Below are 20,022 nucleotides of genomic sequence, written 5' to 3'. Positions count from 1 at the left end.
GTGGCTTTCTTTGTGTCCAGACAAGGGTTTACAGTGTTTCTTGAAACCATTTACCAGTTTTGGAAAATCCTCATTATCTCTTCAAATAATGCTCTCTCTCTGTCCTCCTTGCTTTGTGGACCCCAATTACACATATTTAGATTTTCCACCATATTCCATATATCTCTTACACTCTTTCCTGTGCTTTCTATCTTTTTCCTCTGTGAGTTTCAATCTATTTCTTTCTGACTTTCTTACCAATCCACTATTCATCTCTTCAGTTATGTCCTACCTGGTATGAAATTCACTACCAAATTCTTATCTTCCATTACTATAGTGCTCAGTTCTAGAATTTCCATTCAGTTATATATGTGTGTGTGTGTGTGTGTGTGTGTGTGTGTGTGTGTATAGTTTATATATATATATTTAGAACTATATACATATATAGTTCTCTAAAATTGTTAGTCACTCAGTCATGTCCAACTCTTGGCGACCCCATGGACTGTAGCCCACCAGGCTCCTCTGTCAATGGAATTCTCCAGGCAAGAATACTGGAGTGGTTAGCCATTCCTTTCTCCAGGCAATCTGCCCAACCCTGGGATTGAACCTGGATCCTTTACTGTCTGAGCCACAAGGGAAGCCCAGTTCTCTGAAAGAAGTCTCCAAATTGTCATCCTATTTCTTGACAATATTAATCGCTGTTATTTTAAATCTGTGTCTAAGAAACTCCAATGTCTGGATGTACTATGCTGCTGCTGCTGCTGCTGCTAAGTCACTTCAGTCGTGTCCGACTCTGTGCAACCCTAGAGATGGCAGCCCACCAGGCTCCTCCATCCATGGGATTTTCCAGGCAAGAGTACTGAAGAGGGGTGCCATTGTCTTCTCCGGATGTACTATAGGTCTGTTTTTTGTGTTTTTTTTTTTGGCTTTTAGTCATATAGATTAGTTATCATGTATGCAAAACTATACAGTAAATTTGAAGCTCTAGATGATGTTATCTTCCCCAAAAACTGTGTTTTGCCTCTTGCAGGCAGTTTGGAGATGGGTAGATTACTTTACGATCCAGGATTGTTGCTGCTAAGTCACTTCAGTCGTGTCCGACTCTGTGCGACCCCATAGACGGCAGCCCATCAGGCTTCCCAGTCCCTGAGATTCTCCAGGCAAGAACACTGGAGTGGGTTGCCATTTCCTTCTCCAATGCAGGAAAGTGAAAAGTGAAAGTGAAGTCGCTCAGTCGTGTCCAACTCTTAGCGACCCCATGGACTGCAGCCTACCAGGCTCCTCCATCCATGGGATTTTCCAGGCAAGAGTACTGGAGTGAGGAGCCATCGCCTTCTCTGAATCAAGGATTAAGCCAATGTAAATCTGGGCCATAGTCCTTGTGAAGGCTGCTCTACTTCTGTTTTATCCCCGTCTGAAGGAATAGCTTGTTAGAAGTCCCAGTTGAAATGGTGGGGGTCTTTTTCAGAATCCCTTGTACCTCGCTTCTTTGGTAGGTCTCTGCTACCTTCAAACACTTTTTCCGTATATTTTCTAGTTGTTTTTAGTGGGAGGGTTGGTATACAATCAGCTAGTCTACCATCACTGAAAGTGGAAGTCTCCCTTATGGCATCACAACTGAAAAACGTTATGAGTTGGATGATAAAAATTGGGTGGGGAAAAAAGCTAAAAAGGAACAAGAATATTCTGGAAGATACTATTGCTTGGTGAGAGACAACATTAGGTGGGTTACTCTGCTCCCCTTCTTCCCTTCTTATATACATAATTTGGATTTAAGGCTTTTAGAATGTAAATAGAGAGTCTGAACAGATTTGTGAGGAAACAATACACTAAAGCCAATAATTACATGTTCTGAAATTAAAGTTTTATGATCAAAGGCAAATTTCAAGTTGAAAATTTTAATTTTTTATTTTATATTGGAGTATAGTTGATTAGGGTCTTCCCTGGTAGCTCAACTGGTAAAGTATCCACCTGCAATGCAGGAGACCCTGGTTCGATTCCTGGGTCAGGCAGATCCCCTGGAGAAGGGATGGGCTACCCACTGCAGTATTCTTGGGCCTCCTTGGTGGCTCAGATGGTAAAGAATCCACCTACAACTTGGGAGACCTGGGTTCAATCCCTGGGTTAGGAGGAGGGCATGGCAACCCACTCCAGTATTCTTATCTGGAGAATCCCATGGACAAAGAAGCCTGGCAGGCTACAGTCTATGGGGTCGCAAAGAGCTGGACTAGACTAAACGACTAAGCACAGCACAGCACATAGCTGATTAACCATGTTGTGGGTTTCAGGTGGACACCAAACTGATTCAGTTATCCACATACATTTATCTATTTTTCAAATTCAACAATTTTCATTTTTAAATGAGTAAATAAGTGAACGGAGAAGGCGATGGCACCCCACTCCAGTACTCTTGCCTGGAAAACCCCATAGACGGAGGAGCCTGGTAGGCTGCAGTCCATGGGGTCGCGAAGAGTCGGACGTGACTGAGCGACTTCACTTTCACTTTTCATTTTCCTGCATCAGAGAAGGAAATGGCAACCCACTCCAGTGTTCTTGCCTGGAGAATCCCAGGGACGGGGGAGCCTGTTGGGCTGCCGTCTATGGGGTCGCACAGAGTCAGACACGACTGAAGCGACTTAGCAGCAGCAGCAGCAAATAAGTAAAATTAACAAATACTACAAAAGAGATTTTAAAAATTGCTAACATTAGCTACATAAGTCAGATCAAGTTCTAAAGTAAGATGTATGTCCCAAATGAATGCAATATACATCAAATATACAGCATAAACAAGACAACTCAAAACTTCCTGAACTAGGAAGCCTTTCCAGAAGATTCTAAAAGGTCAGAAACAGAATCATTAGGCTTACACGATCATATATGTAAGCCATACTTAAATGGCATCCACTGGTAAAACCAGTTTGTAGTTTAGAAACAATTTACCCCCTTTTGGTTAAAGAACAAAAAGGTCAGTATGTTCTAACAGAGGAATGTCTTCTAGAATTCATATTTCCCATCACTGTCTCATTTTTTTTTAATTTAGTTTTTTAGCAGAATTATTTTTGGCCTGAAAAAAAGAGAACCACCACTTTACTAGGTAGCTAAGTGACTGAGTTAAATCTACTTGAAACATACAGGTTGGGAAATACCAAAACTATCATTCAGGAAACAGAATCTTGAAGGTGATTTTAAGGTTGAAAAGAGGTTGTACAAAGACTCAAATAAAATCAAGGGAACAAAGTCTTATTTCCTTAGCAACTTCCTATATCATTTGACCTCTGAGAAATCTTAAACCTATTCAGTGATTGAATTTAAAATCTAATTCACATGTTCACGAAGCTTTCTCTGAAAGGAGGTTCATCTAAAGGTTCATCACCAGGGGCTTCCCTGGTGGCTCAGTGCTAAAAGAATCCACCTGCCATTGCAGGAGACACAGGTTCCATCCCTGATCCAGAAAAATCCCACATGCCTCGGGGCAACTAAGCCCACGTGCCACAGCTACTGAGTCTGTGCTCTAGAGCTGGGAGCCACACTATTGAAGCCCACGAGCCCTAGAGCCTGCGCTCTGCAACAAGAGAAGCCACGGCAATAAGAAGCTCAAGCACCACTAGAGAAAAGCCCTCGCAGTAACAAACACCCAGCATAGCCAAAAATAAATAATTCATTTTTTTTAAACAGTAAAAAAAAAAAGTTGATCTGATCAACCTCTATGATGTATGTATGGTGTATCTAGATGTATGTAGATAGATAGATCTACATCTATCCACACACACACACATATGCATATGTATATGGAAAACTGAAAACAACAAAAAATAAGTGAAAGTAAAAATCAATTTGACTTTATAGAAAATTGTTTCCATAACAGACAAAATTCAAGAAACAGTAAATGAAAAAAGGAAGTTCCAAATATTATAATGTGACCCAATTTTACTAAGGAAAAATGCAAAATGGTGAGAGCAGAATATGTGATTGTTATTTTCTCATTTATGCTTCTCTGCATTTTCCAAATTTTCAGTCCAACACAATGCTGAGAGCTATTTCATGTTTATAACTTTCAAGGACCGTGAGAATTGCCTGTACTGGTAAATAATGTATTTCCACACAGAAACAGAATGATGCCACCGTCAGAGGACTGGACTTTGAGGGAGAAGACTTGAGTTCAAGTCCCAGCTTCACCGCTCACTGCTCTGAGTCACTTCAGACAAGTCACAGCACCTCTGGGAATTTCGGTTCTCTCATCTAATTAAAGATGGAGATGCTCATCCCCCGCTTGTCTCCCTCCCTTAATTAGTGCAAATATCAAATGCAAAAAGTTCATGAAAGTCTTCTGCCAAGAGGAAAGTGAGGTTCAGCAAAAGGAGTAACGCTAACTATTAAAGCTGCTTGTAAAGTTTTTTTTATGAATCTGACTCAAGTTTATAAAGTTTTAAGACTGTATTTTGCATCGGAAAAAAAAATATCCATCATCACCACCACACATGTTCCCTCAGGTGGGACAAATGCGGGATCCTGACAAAGCACCAAAGCAGGAGTGGTGGACAGGTAGGTAGTATCTGCCCATAGGGAGAAAAAACAAAATGTTCTCACAAGTCACTAGAGTGAAGAAACAGCTGTCCCAGGTCCCCAGTGGTACCTTATCAACAGTTACATGAGGCAGAAAAAGACAAGGGAAGGATACTGTGGGAGACCCAGCCACATGTGAAGAATAGGAGGATTTTTTTTCAGATGATAACACACTCCTCTCTCTTCCAAATCCACTAAAGAATATTGGTCAGCAACCTCCAAGACTTTGTCCAAACATTGGAGGAAAACTAAAAGCTTGAATTTTCATCTCATTTTTTTAAAAATTTTCTTTTCTCTACTCTGACCACAAAGCCACCAGTTACTTATAATGTGATCTTGGATAGTCACTCCATGTTGCTGATCTCAGTTTCCTTATCTATAAAATGGGCCAATGCCATTCTGATGCCACAAATGCCAGAGTTACATAAAAAGGAGATATTCTCTTTGGGATTCAAAATGGACACAGATGAACTTGGGCTCAGGAGATTGCAACGCTGGTTTTGTCACTATCTGCGACCCTGACCAGGCTCCCTCCCCTTTCTGATCCTCAGATTGCCAAGGACTTGTTAGAAGGAGTCCTGTGCCCCCAGCTCCAGCCACAGTTCAAGCTCTGCACATTCACTGATCTCCTAGACTGGGCTATTTCTTTTTTTTTTTTTTTAGACTGGGCTATTTCTAGCTAGCGTCATCTGAGCTAGGATAGCAACCCTGTCTGACAAGCTGACCTTGTACAGGTAGTGCTGCCAGCCTGCCTGGCAGCAATACAACTGGGCTGTTGTTATAGTTACAGAAATACAGACTTACATCGAACTGTCCATGGGCTCTTATTGTCCAATAAGACTCTTTGTGGCCAAAACTAGAAATTTGTGAATTTCCAAGTCTTCTTCCCACTTCTCCTCCAACTTCTTCCCAAACTGACCATGTAATTTTGTTTAAACTACCCTGAACATTTGTTTCCAGACTTACACTCTGTAACTCTCCCAGGATGAACAATCCAGGATATATAAATCTTTGTCCATTTTTTCAAAGACTCTGTTTCTCAGAGTGAAATTACTGGGTTAAAAGGTACAGACCATTTTAAGGCTCTTGATACATATTATACCAAATTGTCTTCTGGAAAAGAAGTATCCAGTTGATATTTCTGCCAGCAATGGATGAGCTTTCAAGCCAATCTTTTTTTAATTTGGCATTATGAGCAGTTAAAAAAACAAGTCCCTTCTTTTACATTTTAATTTGTATTTTTTAAGGTAAGTAATGAGGATGAAAATTTTATTTCAAGTGTATGAGTCTGTTTTACTGACTTATCTGTTCGTGACCTTTTCAGATATTTTAACTTGCTAACAATTCAAAGAAAAATCTGTGGAGTACTTTCTTCCACAGCTAAAAAGGATGGGACAGTTAATTCCAGACAAAAGTTAAAACTATGAAATTGATTAATGTGAAATGAACATTTTAGCCAAATATTGTTAACACACCCATTGTTTATAGAAATTAAAGTATATATACTTATTGTTGTGAAATGGTTTCTTGACTTAAAGCAGGTTTAAGAAAAACTGATCTTGTTCTCTACTTCACCATACTAAATATGTCTTATGAACAACGGTGTCTTTTCTTTAGATGTGACACTCTTAAAATGAAATAAAATTTAAAAGCAAAAAAAATAAAACTGAACACTTTAAAGTTGGTTGGGATCTGCACTTTGCAGAGCTAAACAGCTATAAAATAAAAACTTCTTTAAATATTCATTTCCCTTTGGGGCCTGGCAAATGGGAATTTAGTTCCAGCTAACTGCACACATGCACTCTTGCATTTCAAGAAAGTTCTTTCCAGAACTTTAAGATATGCCAAGAGGAGACTTCATGCTCCTCTTTCAGCTCCAAAGAAAGTGATGACAGACGTGACTCTACAATCCAGCCAGCAGACTGGATTTAATTCTCTGCAGATAAGCAGCACATGTTCAACTATCGATGCCCAAGGATTCAGAAACCTTCCTCTTTACAGATTTCATCTGGAGGGGACTGAGACTCAAATTCACCCATTCAAAGCTCATCGTGTACAGTAGAGGTAAACTCTTAATTTTCAGTTGGCAAAATATTGTCATTTTCTAGAGAATAAAACTCCACAGGCCCCAGGCAATAAGAAGTAATGATAGAGGGAGATAATCACACACAGTCATCCAAAGACCACAGCCTGAGTAGACTCAGGTGTTGACAAAACTGGGAAAAGAGGAAAGAAAGTGGAGGCACTGAGGGCTTGATTCTGAAATTTGTTGAAAAATGAAAAGTGGCATCAGAAAATGAATTTTAGTGGAAGTTCAGTGAAAGGTACTTGAGCTAAAAGAAATGAAACACAGCCTCAAAAAATAAACAACTTTCTACTACAAATGTATGTTTTGAATTATAAGACTGAAGAGTTGGCCTAGCGAATGCTGAATAAAATAAACTCCCTCCCTCTCACACCCATGACCTACCTGAAGAATTTCTAATGAAAATGACAGAAACCTTCAAAACAGACAAGAATTTCTGAATGTATCCAGAAAAGTCCATCTAATAAACGGTATCACAGATATTATTTAAAGAAACTAAGTATTTTGACCTGAGATGATACTTTGGGAAAAATTAGTTTAAAGACATGGGAATACCAGACCACCTGACCTGCCTCTTGAGAAATCTGTATGCAGGTCAAGAAGCAACAGTTAGAACTGGTCATGGAACAACAGACTGGTTCCAAATCGGGAAAGGAGTACATCAAAGCTGTATGTTTTCACCCAGCTTATTTAACTTATATAAAGAGTACAGCACGTGAAATGCCAGGCTGGATGAAGCACAAGCTAAAATCAAGATTGCCAGGAGAAATATCAATAACCTCAGATATGCAGATGACACCACCCTTATGGCAGAAAGTGAAGAACTAAAGAGCCTCTTGATGAAAGTGAAAGAGGAGAGTGAAAAAGTTGGCTTAAAGCTCAACATTCAGAGAACTAAGATCATGGCATCTGGTCCCATCATTTCGTGGCAAATAGATGAGGAAACAATGGAAACAGTGACAGACTTTATTTTGGGGGGCTTCAAAATCACTGCAGATGGTAACTGCAGCCATGAAATTAAAAGATGCTTGCTCCTTGGAAGAAAAGCTATGACCAACCAAGACAGCATATTAAAAAGCAGAGACAGTACTTCACCAACAAAGGTCCATCTAGTCAAAGCTATGGTTTTTCCAGTAGTCATGTATGGATGTGAGAGTTTGACTATAAAGAAAGCTAAGCACTGAAGAATTGATACTTTTGAACTGTGGTGTTGGAAAAGACTCGAGAGCCCCTTAGACTGCAAGGAGATCCAACCAGTCCATCCTAAATGAGATCAGTGTTCATTGGAAGGACTGATGCTGAAGCTGAAACTCCAATACTTTGGCCACCTGATGCAAAGAACTGACTCACTGTAAAAGACCCTGATGCTGGGAAAGATCGAAGGTGGGAGGAAAAGGGGACGACAGAGAATGAGACGGTTGGATGGCATCACTGACTCAATGGACATAAGTTTGGGTAAACTCTGGGAGTTGGTGATGGACAGGGAAGCCTGGCGTGCTGCAGTCCACGGGCACAACTCGCAGAGTTGGACACAACTGTGCGACTGGACTGAACTGAACTGATTGAGTGGGGAGGGGATTTTATAATGTACCTTTTCACAGGAAGTTTTGTAATAGGGTGCTTTTTTTTTTTTTATTAAATAGTGAGAACAGAAAGCATTAAATCCAGATCCTTAATATGAAATTCCAGCCTATAAAGGACACCTTACCAGGTAACTGCATGTTTAGAACCATGCACCTCCTTCCCTGCCAGCCACTTGCTGAAATCTACACATGAAGTCTTCCTCTTACCTGATGGGTGCCCACAAGGGTCAAGATGTAGCTGTGAGATGAGAAACTCACGTTCCCACTGTGTTTGGGGAGGGGTGCAGGTGGAAGACAGAGAGGCAGAGGCCACCGGCCTCAGAGAAGAGAGGAAAGGCATTCTTATCGGCTTTTCTGTGCCCGGGGGCTTTGCCTCCCTCTGATGTGGAGGCTAGAATCCCGTGCTAGTCATTCTCCCCTGTTGAATGATGCTCTTTAAGACATCTGCGACCAAACCAGGGTAAAATGTCGATTCAACATCACCAAGCAGCACTGGGGAAGCAGCCCTATTTAGGATTTCTGGAGGGCAGAGGCTTTGTGGAGAAGGTGGGAGCCCGAGGCTCTGGTCTCCTGCAGAGGCCAGGAGGGGATGATGAAGGAAGAGCAAACTGGGAAAATGAATAGCCAGCTTGGCTCATACTGCGGGAGCAGCAGGAAAGGCAGCAGAGAGGCTGGGGCAGCGGAGAGAGGAGGACAGGAAATTCTGAACCAGAGAAAGCCCCCAATAGGGAGAGGGGAGGGCAGAGGATGCTGGAGGGTTGCACGGTGTCTCGGTGGCCCGGGCTAAAGGAAAGCCAGGGTGATGGCAGTGAGAATGGAGAACCAACCCCAAGGTAACATCTAAAACCTGGGACCGGTCACTGAGACATTCAGGTGGGCACACAAGCTAGGACACCTCTACACTCTTTTTTTAAGGACAAAGGACCATCTTTTTATTTCTCTTTTCAGTTCAAAGGGTAGTTATTCAAACATTTAGGTCCTGTTCAGACCAATATTTGGGAATCTCCACTAACAAGAGGCTTTTACCCTCTACGTTAAAAAGAAAAAGCACTCCAGGTGCAAACAACAAAGCAAATTATAATCCACGCCTCCTAAAACTTACCTTTTTCTTTCAAAGGATCCTTTGAAAATGCTTTTGCTTGTGGGAGGAAAAAAAAACAAGCAGGGGAGGTAGTGTTGTGACTGCCTGGGTGTTTCAAAAAGAGGCAATTTGCAAGTATCTTCCTATAGCAGAGATCTCCTCCTATTTTTTGAGTCTTAAGTACACTCTATACTTCCCTGCCATTAACTGTGTGGCCCTGGCAAGATGGCTAGCTTCTGTGAGCCTCGGTTCTCTTATCTGTAAAATGGAAAAATAAACCTACTCCCATGGGGTTTCTGTAAAGACACAAAAGAGTTTGCACAGCGCCTGAAACACAGTCCATGCCCCAAAACACAAATTCCTCTCCCCAGTTCTATTCTAAGGAGTAACATTCAGAACTATTACAGCCGCCTTCATGAGAAGCTTCTCCAAGAGTGGGAAGTACTCTCCAAAACAGTTTTTTACCTACTGACTAATGAGACAGTGCAGCCTCTTCATGTAATGCTTCCTTCTTGCAAGTCTCAAAGCAACTGAAACGCATTTAGACAGTTCCTTGGAAAGAGAAGCAGGCAGGTCTCGGAGATACAGCTGGGCACACGCTCTGAGAGGCACAGGCAAAAAAGAATGCCTCTTGGTTGGTAGTGAGCACTTTCCAATATTCCAAACCACGTTCCTTTCAGCAAGAGTGAATGCCAGCAAGTGGCTTACAAAAAGAAAAAGCACCACTAGAAATGTTGTCTTTAAAACAATTTTAATGAAAACCATACTCAACACATTCAAACAGCTCTTATTGTGCTTCACGCACAACGTACTTTCTTCCAGTCGCCCCACTGTGTGATGCCGTTTTCCCGCTCAGGTCTTTCCACGTCTTGAACGCACTTTCTTTTCCCGCTTGGCCCTGGCTGCCACTGCTCACCTGTCTTTTAGGTTACAGAGAGGCAGACCCTGGCATCACCAGAGGCGAGGGCAGGGGTCCATCCATGGCAATTCATTACACCATTCTCCACACTTTGGAGTATATGAAAATCTCTACAATAAAAGTTTTCAAACATCGCTCTTTAACAGGATAAGTGAAAGAAAAACACAGTGGGTCACCCCAGGTACACCGACTCCACCTGTCCGTGAACCTGAACTGCAGCTCAGCCCCTAGCAAATATGCAGCACTGGCCACTGTCTCCAGGATGCGTCCTCGCTAATCCCCGGTCTGTTCTACAGGTCACTCTGAGGTTTCCTGTATTAAACATATACCTTGACCACTTACTGTCACGAAGTGTGAATACCATCTAAACGCGTTTCAGTTGCTTTGAGACTTGCAAGAAGGAAGCATTAAATGAAGAGGCTGCACTGTCTCACGAGCGCCCACTAGTGTTAACAACAGGAAGTCACCCTCAGAGCTCTGTGGGGCCAATGCTGCATGCATGCCAAGTCACTTGTCATGTCTGACTCTGCAACCCCATGGGATGTAGCCCATCAGGCTCCTCTGTCCATGGAGCCAATAGGTTTGAGAAAATCTGCAGCATAGTTGGTGTTTTAAAGCAGGAAAATAAAATAGGGAGAAAAGAAGGCAGAATTTAGGAAGGAAAACGTGTTTTTTCGATCCTTATACCAAAAGGAGCTTAGAGAATCAGGGCACGTAGAAGTTCTTCAAAGGTGCTTTCTCAGAGTCCCACTGACCTGCATGAAGACAGACTCATGAGCACTACCACCCCCGCCGCTAGCCCCACCCCAACTGGCTCCACATCTCCTGCGTCCTCCCGTCACCTCCACCTCTAGGCCTGCACACCTGCAGACACCTGGCATCTGGAGGACGTTCAGACCTCCCGCATCCCTCAGAGACAAGAAACCTGGCCGGGTACAGCCCAGGGAGGACTGCAAGTGGCACAAAGACGTGGGTCTTCCCTGAATCTGAGTGTTCATGATAAAAAGAGCAACAGTAGTGATAATTAGCTACTGTTATGAGTCCTTACTAAAGCCCAGAACCACTATATTCTCTTTACTCATATTTTCGTTTACGCTTCACAACTGTGAGGTTGAGGAATTTCATCAAAGAAGAAACTGACCAGAAACACTGTGCCAAGAGCTTAGGCGAAAATGATCTTGCGTGGGTCCCACAGCTAAGAGGCAGAGAGCTTGGACACAACGGCAGGTGGGCACCAGTGCTCTCTAACACACTGTCAAGATTCTGGTAAGCTCACTTTAGAGGTGAAACACCAGAAAAAGACTGATACCTGTTGGAAGTCTTATAGAAATAGCAAGGAGTCAAGTCAACTGACGGTCCATCAGGTGCTTTGCAGGGAGACGGACAAGAGCAGAAATGCCATGTCAGCACCTCAGCTTGTTGTTCAGTCGCTCAGCCATGTGACTCTTTGTGACCCCACGGACTGCAGCACGCCAGGCTTCCTGTCCTTCACCATCTCCCAGAGCTTGCTCAAACTCGTGTTCATGGAGTCGGTGATGTCATCCAACCATCTCATCCTCTGTCATCCCCTTTTCCTCCCGACTTCAATCTTTCCCAGCAGAGTCTTTTCTAATGAATTGGCTCTTCGCATCAGGTGGCCAAAGTACTGAAGCCTCAGCTTCAGCATCAGTCCTTCCAATGAACATTCAGGACTGATTTCCTTTAGGACTGACTGGTTTGGTCTCCTTGCAGTCCAAGGGACTCTCAAGCATCTTCTCCAAGACCACAGCTCAAAAGTATCAATTCTTTGGTGTTCACCCTTCTTTATGGTCCAACTCTCACATTCATACATGACTACTGGAAAAACCATAGCTCTGACTAGACAGACACTTTATCAGCAAAGTAATGTCCCTTATTTTTAATATGCCGCCTAGGTTTGTCATAACTCGTAACAGAACTAAATTCTATCAACTCGCCTTAGAGGACCTGCCCTGGGGAACTATTAATAACTCATACTAACCAGTGCCAAATCATTGGCACAATGAGAACCATTAACTTGGAGTAAAATCAGAGCATTCAGTGTCTGCAGCTCAAAGCACCCTAGACCTAACAAACCAGACCTAGGTTGTCCTTACCGGTTTTACAACAACCCTTTGACCTTCAATTTCAGACACTGGAGCTTTTTAACTTTAGTCCCGAACTCTACATATGAAACAATTTCAGAATCACTAGAGACTTGACTTCCCTCATTGGAAGAAAATGAGAGCATCAACCCAGGTTAGGAATGGGTAGGAGGGTCCTTGGAGAGGACGAGCTGCTGGGGAAAAGGAGGTCAAGCTTTACTCAACAGCTATACCCTCATCTAAAATGTTTAAATGGGGAGCTTTCCTGGTGGTACAGGGCTTAAAAATTCATCTCTGCAGTGCAGGGAACACAGGTTCGATCCCTGGTCTGGAAAGATTCCACATGCCTCAGGGCAACTAAGCCCGTGGGCCCCAATTACTGAAGCCTGAGCACCTAGGGTCCATGCTCTGCAACAAGAGAAGTCACAACAGCGAGAAGCCCTTGCACCGCAACTAGAGAAGGCCCAAGAGCAGCAACAAACAATAAATATATTAAACAGAAAGCAAAATTAAAGAAAATACGTAATTTGTAAAGGGTTTGGTCTGAACAGTCATTCTAAGGTCTCTTATTTAATTCTACTTCTGATTTTCTGAATTGTTTTATTCAACAAATATTTGGTAAGTGCCTCACTTTGTGACGAGACTGTGCTAGGCAGGGTGGTTATAACAGTGAGCAACACGCTGATAAAGAGACTCTGCCCTCAGACCTACTTACTGTTTTGACTTTAGGTTTGTTTTTTTTAAGAAACTGAAGATGGATATAAATACATGCCCCCAAATTCTACGTTTTATCTTCTGAAGGGTTAAAATCACAAGACTCCTAAAACTGCTCTGGTGTATGTTTCTACTATGGACACTGGTTCAAGGGTTTCTCCTCTGCTCAATGTTCAGAAAACATAGGTTGAATAATACAGACAAAACCAGCTGTAAGTTGAAAAATCGAACAGGATTTTATTAAAATATACATAAATAACTCTTATTTTTATTTCATCAGTTGGGGAAGTTAGGAGGAAATTAAGTGAAAAGTAATAGCACTGGTGTCGAGAAATGAAGGCCAAAAGGGAGTGGGTGGAACCATACTCCAGCCCAGATCTGCCACCAGCAGCCTGAGAAAGGCATTTAGTGTCGTGTCCTTGGATGCAGAATAAGGTGGTTGGAACATATGCCGTCTGGGGTCAGCTGCAGTTCAAAAACTCTACTGTCCTAATTCTATTATTAGGAGCAAATGCTATAGTTAGACATTAACCATAGAGCAGATGCTCACAATGAAAAGTAAATGAACACTGAACTCAAAGGAATACTTTTAAGGAAGACAAGAAAATTACAGAAGTTTTCTGCTTTAGAAAAATGCACTGATGTTACTGTTTTATTCACACTAATATATATACACAAAAAATGTGTATCATATGTGGCTTTCCAAAAATTCTACGTTCCATGAGAACTATGTAAACAGTGTCAAACGTTCCTACTGCGTAACAAAAGCAGATCAGCATTCCCACAGACTATTAGGAAAATATTCAGATAATCTGAAGCTACAGTAAAACAAAGTAAAATATCACAGAACAGTCTTTTCATGAAGTACAGCTACAGTCTAGAAGTTCATACTTCCCAATACTTTGGTATAAGTGAAATTAATACAAGGCAAAAAAACCCAAACCCAGAAAAATTCTACTGTGGTTCTCATATTAACTGCAACTTCAGCAATAAGGCGATTGCACAGCTACCAAAGGTGACAAAATGGAGAAACTTCTGGCTTGCTCACCGCTACTAGCGGAAGCGACACCGGGAGAGCGTTCACAGGACTTCCGTGAGTGCAGAGCGTCTCACTTCCTCTCACCACTCTCCTCCCAGCAACAGCCTGGAAGGCTCCAAGACCACAGCGGAGCTTGGAACAGAAGTGATTTTGGTTACTTCTGCTTAACAAATACAAATAACCCTGCATTGAAGCAGCCCAAACTATAATTCACATTTAAAAAGTTGAACATAAATTTTTAAAAAACTGTATTATTATAGTTTCTTGAGAAGTCTGTAGAACATACTACATTAATTTTAAAATGCACGTTTAATAGACCAATGACAGTAGTTTTTTAGGAAAAAGAAACAACCGTTTGCATGCAACAAATATTCTTCATTGATATCACATATTACTTTGACAACTGTACAATTAAACTGATCTGAGGAGTTTTAAACTGCGTCATTTTAAACATTTCTTTTTCTCACCTACACAGTCCAAATGTGGTACTGATTTTTTGCACTGTCTTTTTGTCCTGCATATTTTCTTTAAAATGAACCCCTACATCTGAGAATGACAGCACAGGAACTGTCAATGAATCACTTTTCTGTCAGCCATCCCAAGAGCGGACTGGGAATGTCCTCCGAGGATTTTCTCAGCACTGTAATTTAGACTGCAAGCTTCTGCAAAGACAAGAGTCTTCAAAAGAAAAAAAAGAGTCCTCGGTCAACTTTACAAACTTACAGACATAACACAAAAACTCACTGTCATTCCTTTCTAAAATAAAAGAACACACTGTCAAGCGACAAGCAAACACTGCAAACTGCCTGGAAGAACAAGGCCCGTGAACACAAAGTCCTCAGACAGGCCTTCTGGAGGGACAGAAGGCCATCAGGGAGTGTTCAGTGAGGTTAACTAGCTTAATAATCTTCAAAACAAAATGAGTACAAAAAATAAAAGACAAAACATAGTGAATTATCTGTCAGGTTAATCTGAGGCTTTTTAAAGAGCGATTCTAAAATTAAAGGACCGAAAAAAAATTCAGCAAAACTGTCGATGCCTGAATGAACCATGTATAGAGGGACTGTTACGATTTCAAATTATTTTATAGTGTCAGTATACTGTTAGGAACTAAGCTCTTGCCTAAGTTTTACAACCATGTATAAGAAGAAATAAAACAATTACAGTGAACAAATCATGTGCAAGCTGAAAGGGTCTTAATTTTTCATAGCAGGTGATGATGTCACAGTCCTAGAACTGCTATGGTTCGGATTTTGTTTGTTCTGCTTTGTTTTGTGCAGAAAGAATGTCAGGGGAATTTAAATCATTTCAAAATTCATTTGGAATAATAGCCAAGACTATGGTATCCTAAGAAATTGGACTACCAGATATTAAAAACTTTCAGCCTATTATACAGAATGAAGTAAGCCAGAAGGAAAAACATAAATACAGTATACTAACGCATATATATGGAATTTAGAAAGATGGTAACAATAACCCGGTGTACGAGACAGCAAAAGAGACACTGATGTATAGAATAGTCTTATGGACTCTGTGGGAGAGGGGGAGGGTGGGAAGATTTGGGAGAATGGCATTGAAACATGTAAAATATCATGTAAGAAACGAGTTGCCAGTCCAGGTTTGATGCACGATACTAGATGCTTGGGGCTAGTGCACTGGGACGACCCAGAGGGATGGTATGGGGAGGGAGGAGGGGGGAGGGTTCAGGATGGGGAACACATGTATACCTGTGGCGGATTCATTTTGATATTTGGCAAAACTAATACAATTATGTAAAGTTTAAAAATAAAATAAAATTAGAAAAAAAAATTAAAAAAAAAAAAAAACTTTCACTAAATCTAAGACAGCATCAATTATAATATGCAACACTGTTTTATGCATCATGCAAAAAAAAGATGCCTGGGGTGGGGAGTCTAAAAGGCACAGAGCCCCTCACAAAAAGTGGGGATATCAAATCCCAAACAGCCTCAGTGAGGGGTAAAAATATAATAATAAAAATAATAATGCGTCCTCCAGAAAGAAAGCAAAGACGCTGAAGACCACTTCTCTGACAACAGGAAGGAGGGGAAATTCCTTGATATTGACCTGGTGCCTCCACCCCCACCAGCCTGCAGATTTTATGACCTGAGTGCACACTATCAGCACAGGCCAAGAAAATCTGAAGCAGAGAAGTTAGTTTCATCAGACTCAGACGAACAGTGCCCCCCAGTGACTGGTAGAAGAAAACTCAAACCCTCTCAGGGACAACTCAACTTTCATTAAGGCAACAGCTGCTTTTTAAGATGCATTCCAAATGTGAAGATGCTGAAATGCAAAAAATATGTAACTTGAAATCAGTAAAATATGGCAGACAGACAAATAAGTCAATAGAAAAGATGTCAGAAAACCTAGAAAACAAATACTGGGTGTATGAATAAAAAAAAGTCAACAGCACATGATAAAATCATCAAACCAACAACAAAAAGGTACATTATTCAATATATGGCACAGGCAAAAGATGAAATATTTAAGAAAAAAGTTAAATTCTTCTCTATACCATATCCTTCAAAACTATAAAGTCAGGTGAAAAAACAAAACCATATAAAAACTAAAAAAAAAAAAATGTAATTATCTAAATAATATTAAAAGACTGCACATTTTTAAAACATGCTCCCTGATCCTACCCCCCAAAAATAAAAGGGGGTATTTATTTATTAGAAGGCAAATGCCAAACTCAAAAAAAAACTGTAATGACAAAACGTTAATTTGACTATCAAAACTATAAATCAATAAGAAGCAAAAATATCATACCCCCCACCTCCAGAAAAAAGCATAAAGGTCAAAAACAGGCAATTGACAAAAGAAGAAATAGCCAGTTAAAAACACTTAAACATACTTAATTTCACTAGTAACAGAAACACAAAATGAAACAATGATCTAACAACCTCTGGGCTTCCCAGGTGGCGCTAGTAGTAAAGAGCCTGCCTGCCAATGAAGGAGACAGAAGACCGGTGGGTGGGGAAGATCTCCTGGAGGAAGGCATGGCACCCCACTCCAGTATTTTTGCCTGGAGAATACCATGAACAGAGAAGACTGGAGGGCCACAGTCCATAGGACTGCAGAGTTGGACATGAATGAAGTGACTTAGTATGTATGCCTAACAATTTCTAGCTATCAAATTAGCTTTAAAAAATAGTAATAACCAATATGGACAAGGGTAGAGAAAAACTAGCACTTATATTGACAGTAGCTATGAAACTTCTGCAACCCTTCTGAAATATAACTTCCCAATAAATACAGATCAAAAATCTTTTTAAAATGTGACAACTCTTAGATTTAACAATGCTTCTTCTAGGAATTTAGGCCAAGCAAACAGAGATGCACAAAAAGTACGTACAACTACATGTTAAGAATTTTTTATAATAGAGAAAAACTGGAAAATCACCTAAACATGCCACAGTGGTAGATAAATTAAGGATTTTAATAAAAAGAACTATGAATGAAATACAACTATTAAATATAATGTATCTCTGAAGCACTGTTCATACTAGTAAACCTATATGCCCAACAGTAAGGAATGGTTAAAACAAATTGTGGTGTAACAGTCAATGAAATACGACACAATCACTAAAAAGGATGAGGCAGCTCTTTTGTTCTGATATATATTCTGTCTGTCTGAGATGATCTTCTTTCCCCAGATATCCAGCTGGCTCAGTTGCTCCAATGACATTCTATCATTTAGGATGTCCCCTGCCATTTTATATACAACAGCAACTTGTTCCCATCTCAAAGGTATTCCCCTCTCCCCCTTATCCTGCTGCTCTATTTTTAACCATCTGACTCACTTCCATTGTTTATTTATTGTCTGTCCTCCCCTACAGGAAAGAAGATCCTTGAGGGCAGACACTGTGTAGTCCATTGCTGTGACCCTCAGGGCCTAGGCACTTAGCAGGTAAGTAAGGTGCGCAGCAAATGATGGATAGATGCTGGGTGGGTGGGTGGGTGGGTGGATGAATGGATGGGTGGGTGGATGCGGGAAAATCACAAAGATACAAAGGTGAGAAGAGTGGGTAAAGTTGGCGGTGGTCAGAGCGGGGTTCTCTGGCTTCTCTCCAAAGTGTGTGAGAGTAGGGTCATGGTCAAGGGCTGTGGGAAACGTGAGGAGAGAGAGGAGCAAAATAACAGTCACCTCAGGGTGTGGGGAAGGGAATTTACCAGCACAAGTGTGGCAGAACCATACTGCAGGCTTTACTGCCCACTGGATGTTTTGGTCATAGATTTGAAGCGAGTATGGTTAACACAATTGCCTGACTTTTCTCTGGCCATGTGCTGCAACTCAGGTGAGGTTCAGAGTAAGAGACAACTGGGTCTCCTAGGATTATGGTTTTTGCCAGGTGACTAAGAGAGGAAGAGAAAGACATGGGACTCCCCTGGTAGTCCAGGAGTTAAGACTCTGCTCCCAACAAAGGGGGCCCAGGTTTGATCCATGGTCAAGAAACTAAGATCCTACATGCTGCAGGGTGCACCCAAAAAAAAAAAAACAAGCCTCAGAATGAAGCCTTCAGAATTTATACACAAAATAAACTCACACAGTTAAGCTGAAGTCCAATCAATGCTGGGGCTGTTCTGGACTAATGTTCATTGTTCGATAAATTTCTTTAAGTAATAACAGAGCAGTATCTTCTGATTCCCTATAAAAAAGAAAAGCACATTTACTTAAGAGATAATGAGGAATTAACCTCTATGCATAAAGGTGGAAAGGCAGCTTTGGTTCTATTCATCTCTACCTAAGGAGGGCAAATGAAAACAAAGTTGTGTAATCTCAGAGCTGTCCTTAAAAAATGGATAAAGACTGATCAGCAACAAAACAGCTGTGCTGCCGTTCTCCCTGGTGACACCGGATATATGAAAGGATGGCGTTCAAAGTCCCCACCATTCCCGATCTGAAAGGCATCCCAACAATATGTGCAAGTACCAAGGCCTTTGGTCAAACGCAGGTGACACGCTGCCATCTTGTGGATAACTAAGCTAACGGGGGAAAAGACTGATTTTGAATATATGGGCGTTCAAATTAATACTCCGTAACAAATGCTAATTCAGCAAGAATCTCACGGAACTGCAGTATGTACTGGCACCTAAAGGCCACATGAACACTTTCAAAGGTGAAAATACTTACCAATAGCATAAGTGACTCTGAAGAGCGAAAAGATATTCATTAAAACTCTCTATTGGCTTTTCTTGAAGAACGTAGTCAATTCGACGGCCTCCATTCAACATTCCAACCTTTCCTAAGTAGTCCTCATCCTTGGAAAAATCTGGACTTTCAACAATCTTTTCTGCTAGAATTCAAACCATTTCAATATCAAAGTCAATCACTTAATCATTATCCTTTGACTTTAGCTGACTTTCTGGGCTCAAGAGAAAATTGCTTGACAAACGCAGCAGCCTGGGGAGCTACCAGGCTCACTTCCCATTCCTCCAAAGAGCCCGGGGGAGAGGGGCTGGCTGCCCGGGAGAGAGGAGAGAGAGCCAACCAGCTGACAGGAGTTTTGAAGAAAAGGGGTAAGAGAGCATTGCAGAGAGAAAGGAAATAGAATTAGAACCTGAAAGAATCAAAAACATCACGGCACAACGACTTGACATTGCACGTATAGTCTACAGTGACACAGTCAGACACAGAAGAGCTTTCCTCACAGGGGGCCATTCAGATGTCTGAATACCAACTTAGTTCTCAACTCCGACATTCCATTCTGGCCTTATGAATCTCAACAAAATTTAAAGCCTGTACAGTAAAACCTGGGCTTCCCGGGTGGCTCAGTGGTAAAGGATCTTCATGCCAGTGTAGGAGATGCAGGAGAAGCAGGCTCAATCCCTGGATCAGGAAATGGCAACCCACCCTAGTATTCTTGCCTGGAGAATCCTGTGGACAGGAGCCTGATGGGCTACAGTCCATGGGGTTGCAACTAAACAGCAGTAG

General features: G+C 41.4%; 1 protein-coding gene across 5 annotated transcripts in view; it reads right to left on the bottom strand.

Annotated features, from left to right (window-relative positions):
• Positions 1 to 13,240: 13,240 nt before the first annotated feature.
• The window catches only part of SEC23IP (SEC23 interacting protein), a 39,523-nt gene continuing 32,741 nt past the window's right edge, over positions 13,241 to 20,022 (bottom strand). For 2 of the 5 annotated variants that reach the window (XM_005225774.5, XM_059881813.1), the window contains exons 17-19: positions 19,222 to 19,384; positions 18,635 to 18,736; positions 13,241 to 14,744 (exon numbers count right to left, since the gene is read on the bottom strand). In XM_005225774.5, the coding sequence (XP_005225831.1) occupies positions 18,655 to 18,736; positions 19,222 to 19,384 (245 nt within the window). In that variant the 3' untranslated portion in view covers positions 13,241 to 14,744; positions 18,635 to 18,654. The other 3 variants (XM_005225775.5, XM_010820079.4, NM_001192959.1) reach the window with 3 other exon arrangements.

This window comes from Bos taurus, chromosome 26, assembly GCF_002263795.3.
Source record: "Bos taurus isolate L1 Dominette 01449 registration number 42190680 breed Hereford chromosome 26, ARS-UCD2.0, whole genome shotgun sequence".
In the NCBI taxonomy this organism is placed as follows: Eukaryota; Metazoa; Chordata; class Mammalia; order Artiodactyla; family Bovidae; genus Bos; species Bos taurus.
This window is presented reverse-complemented; position numbering and strand designations above follow the sequence as displayed.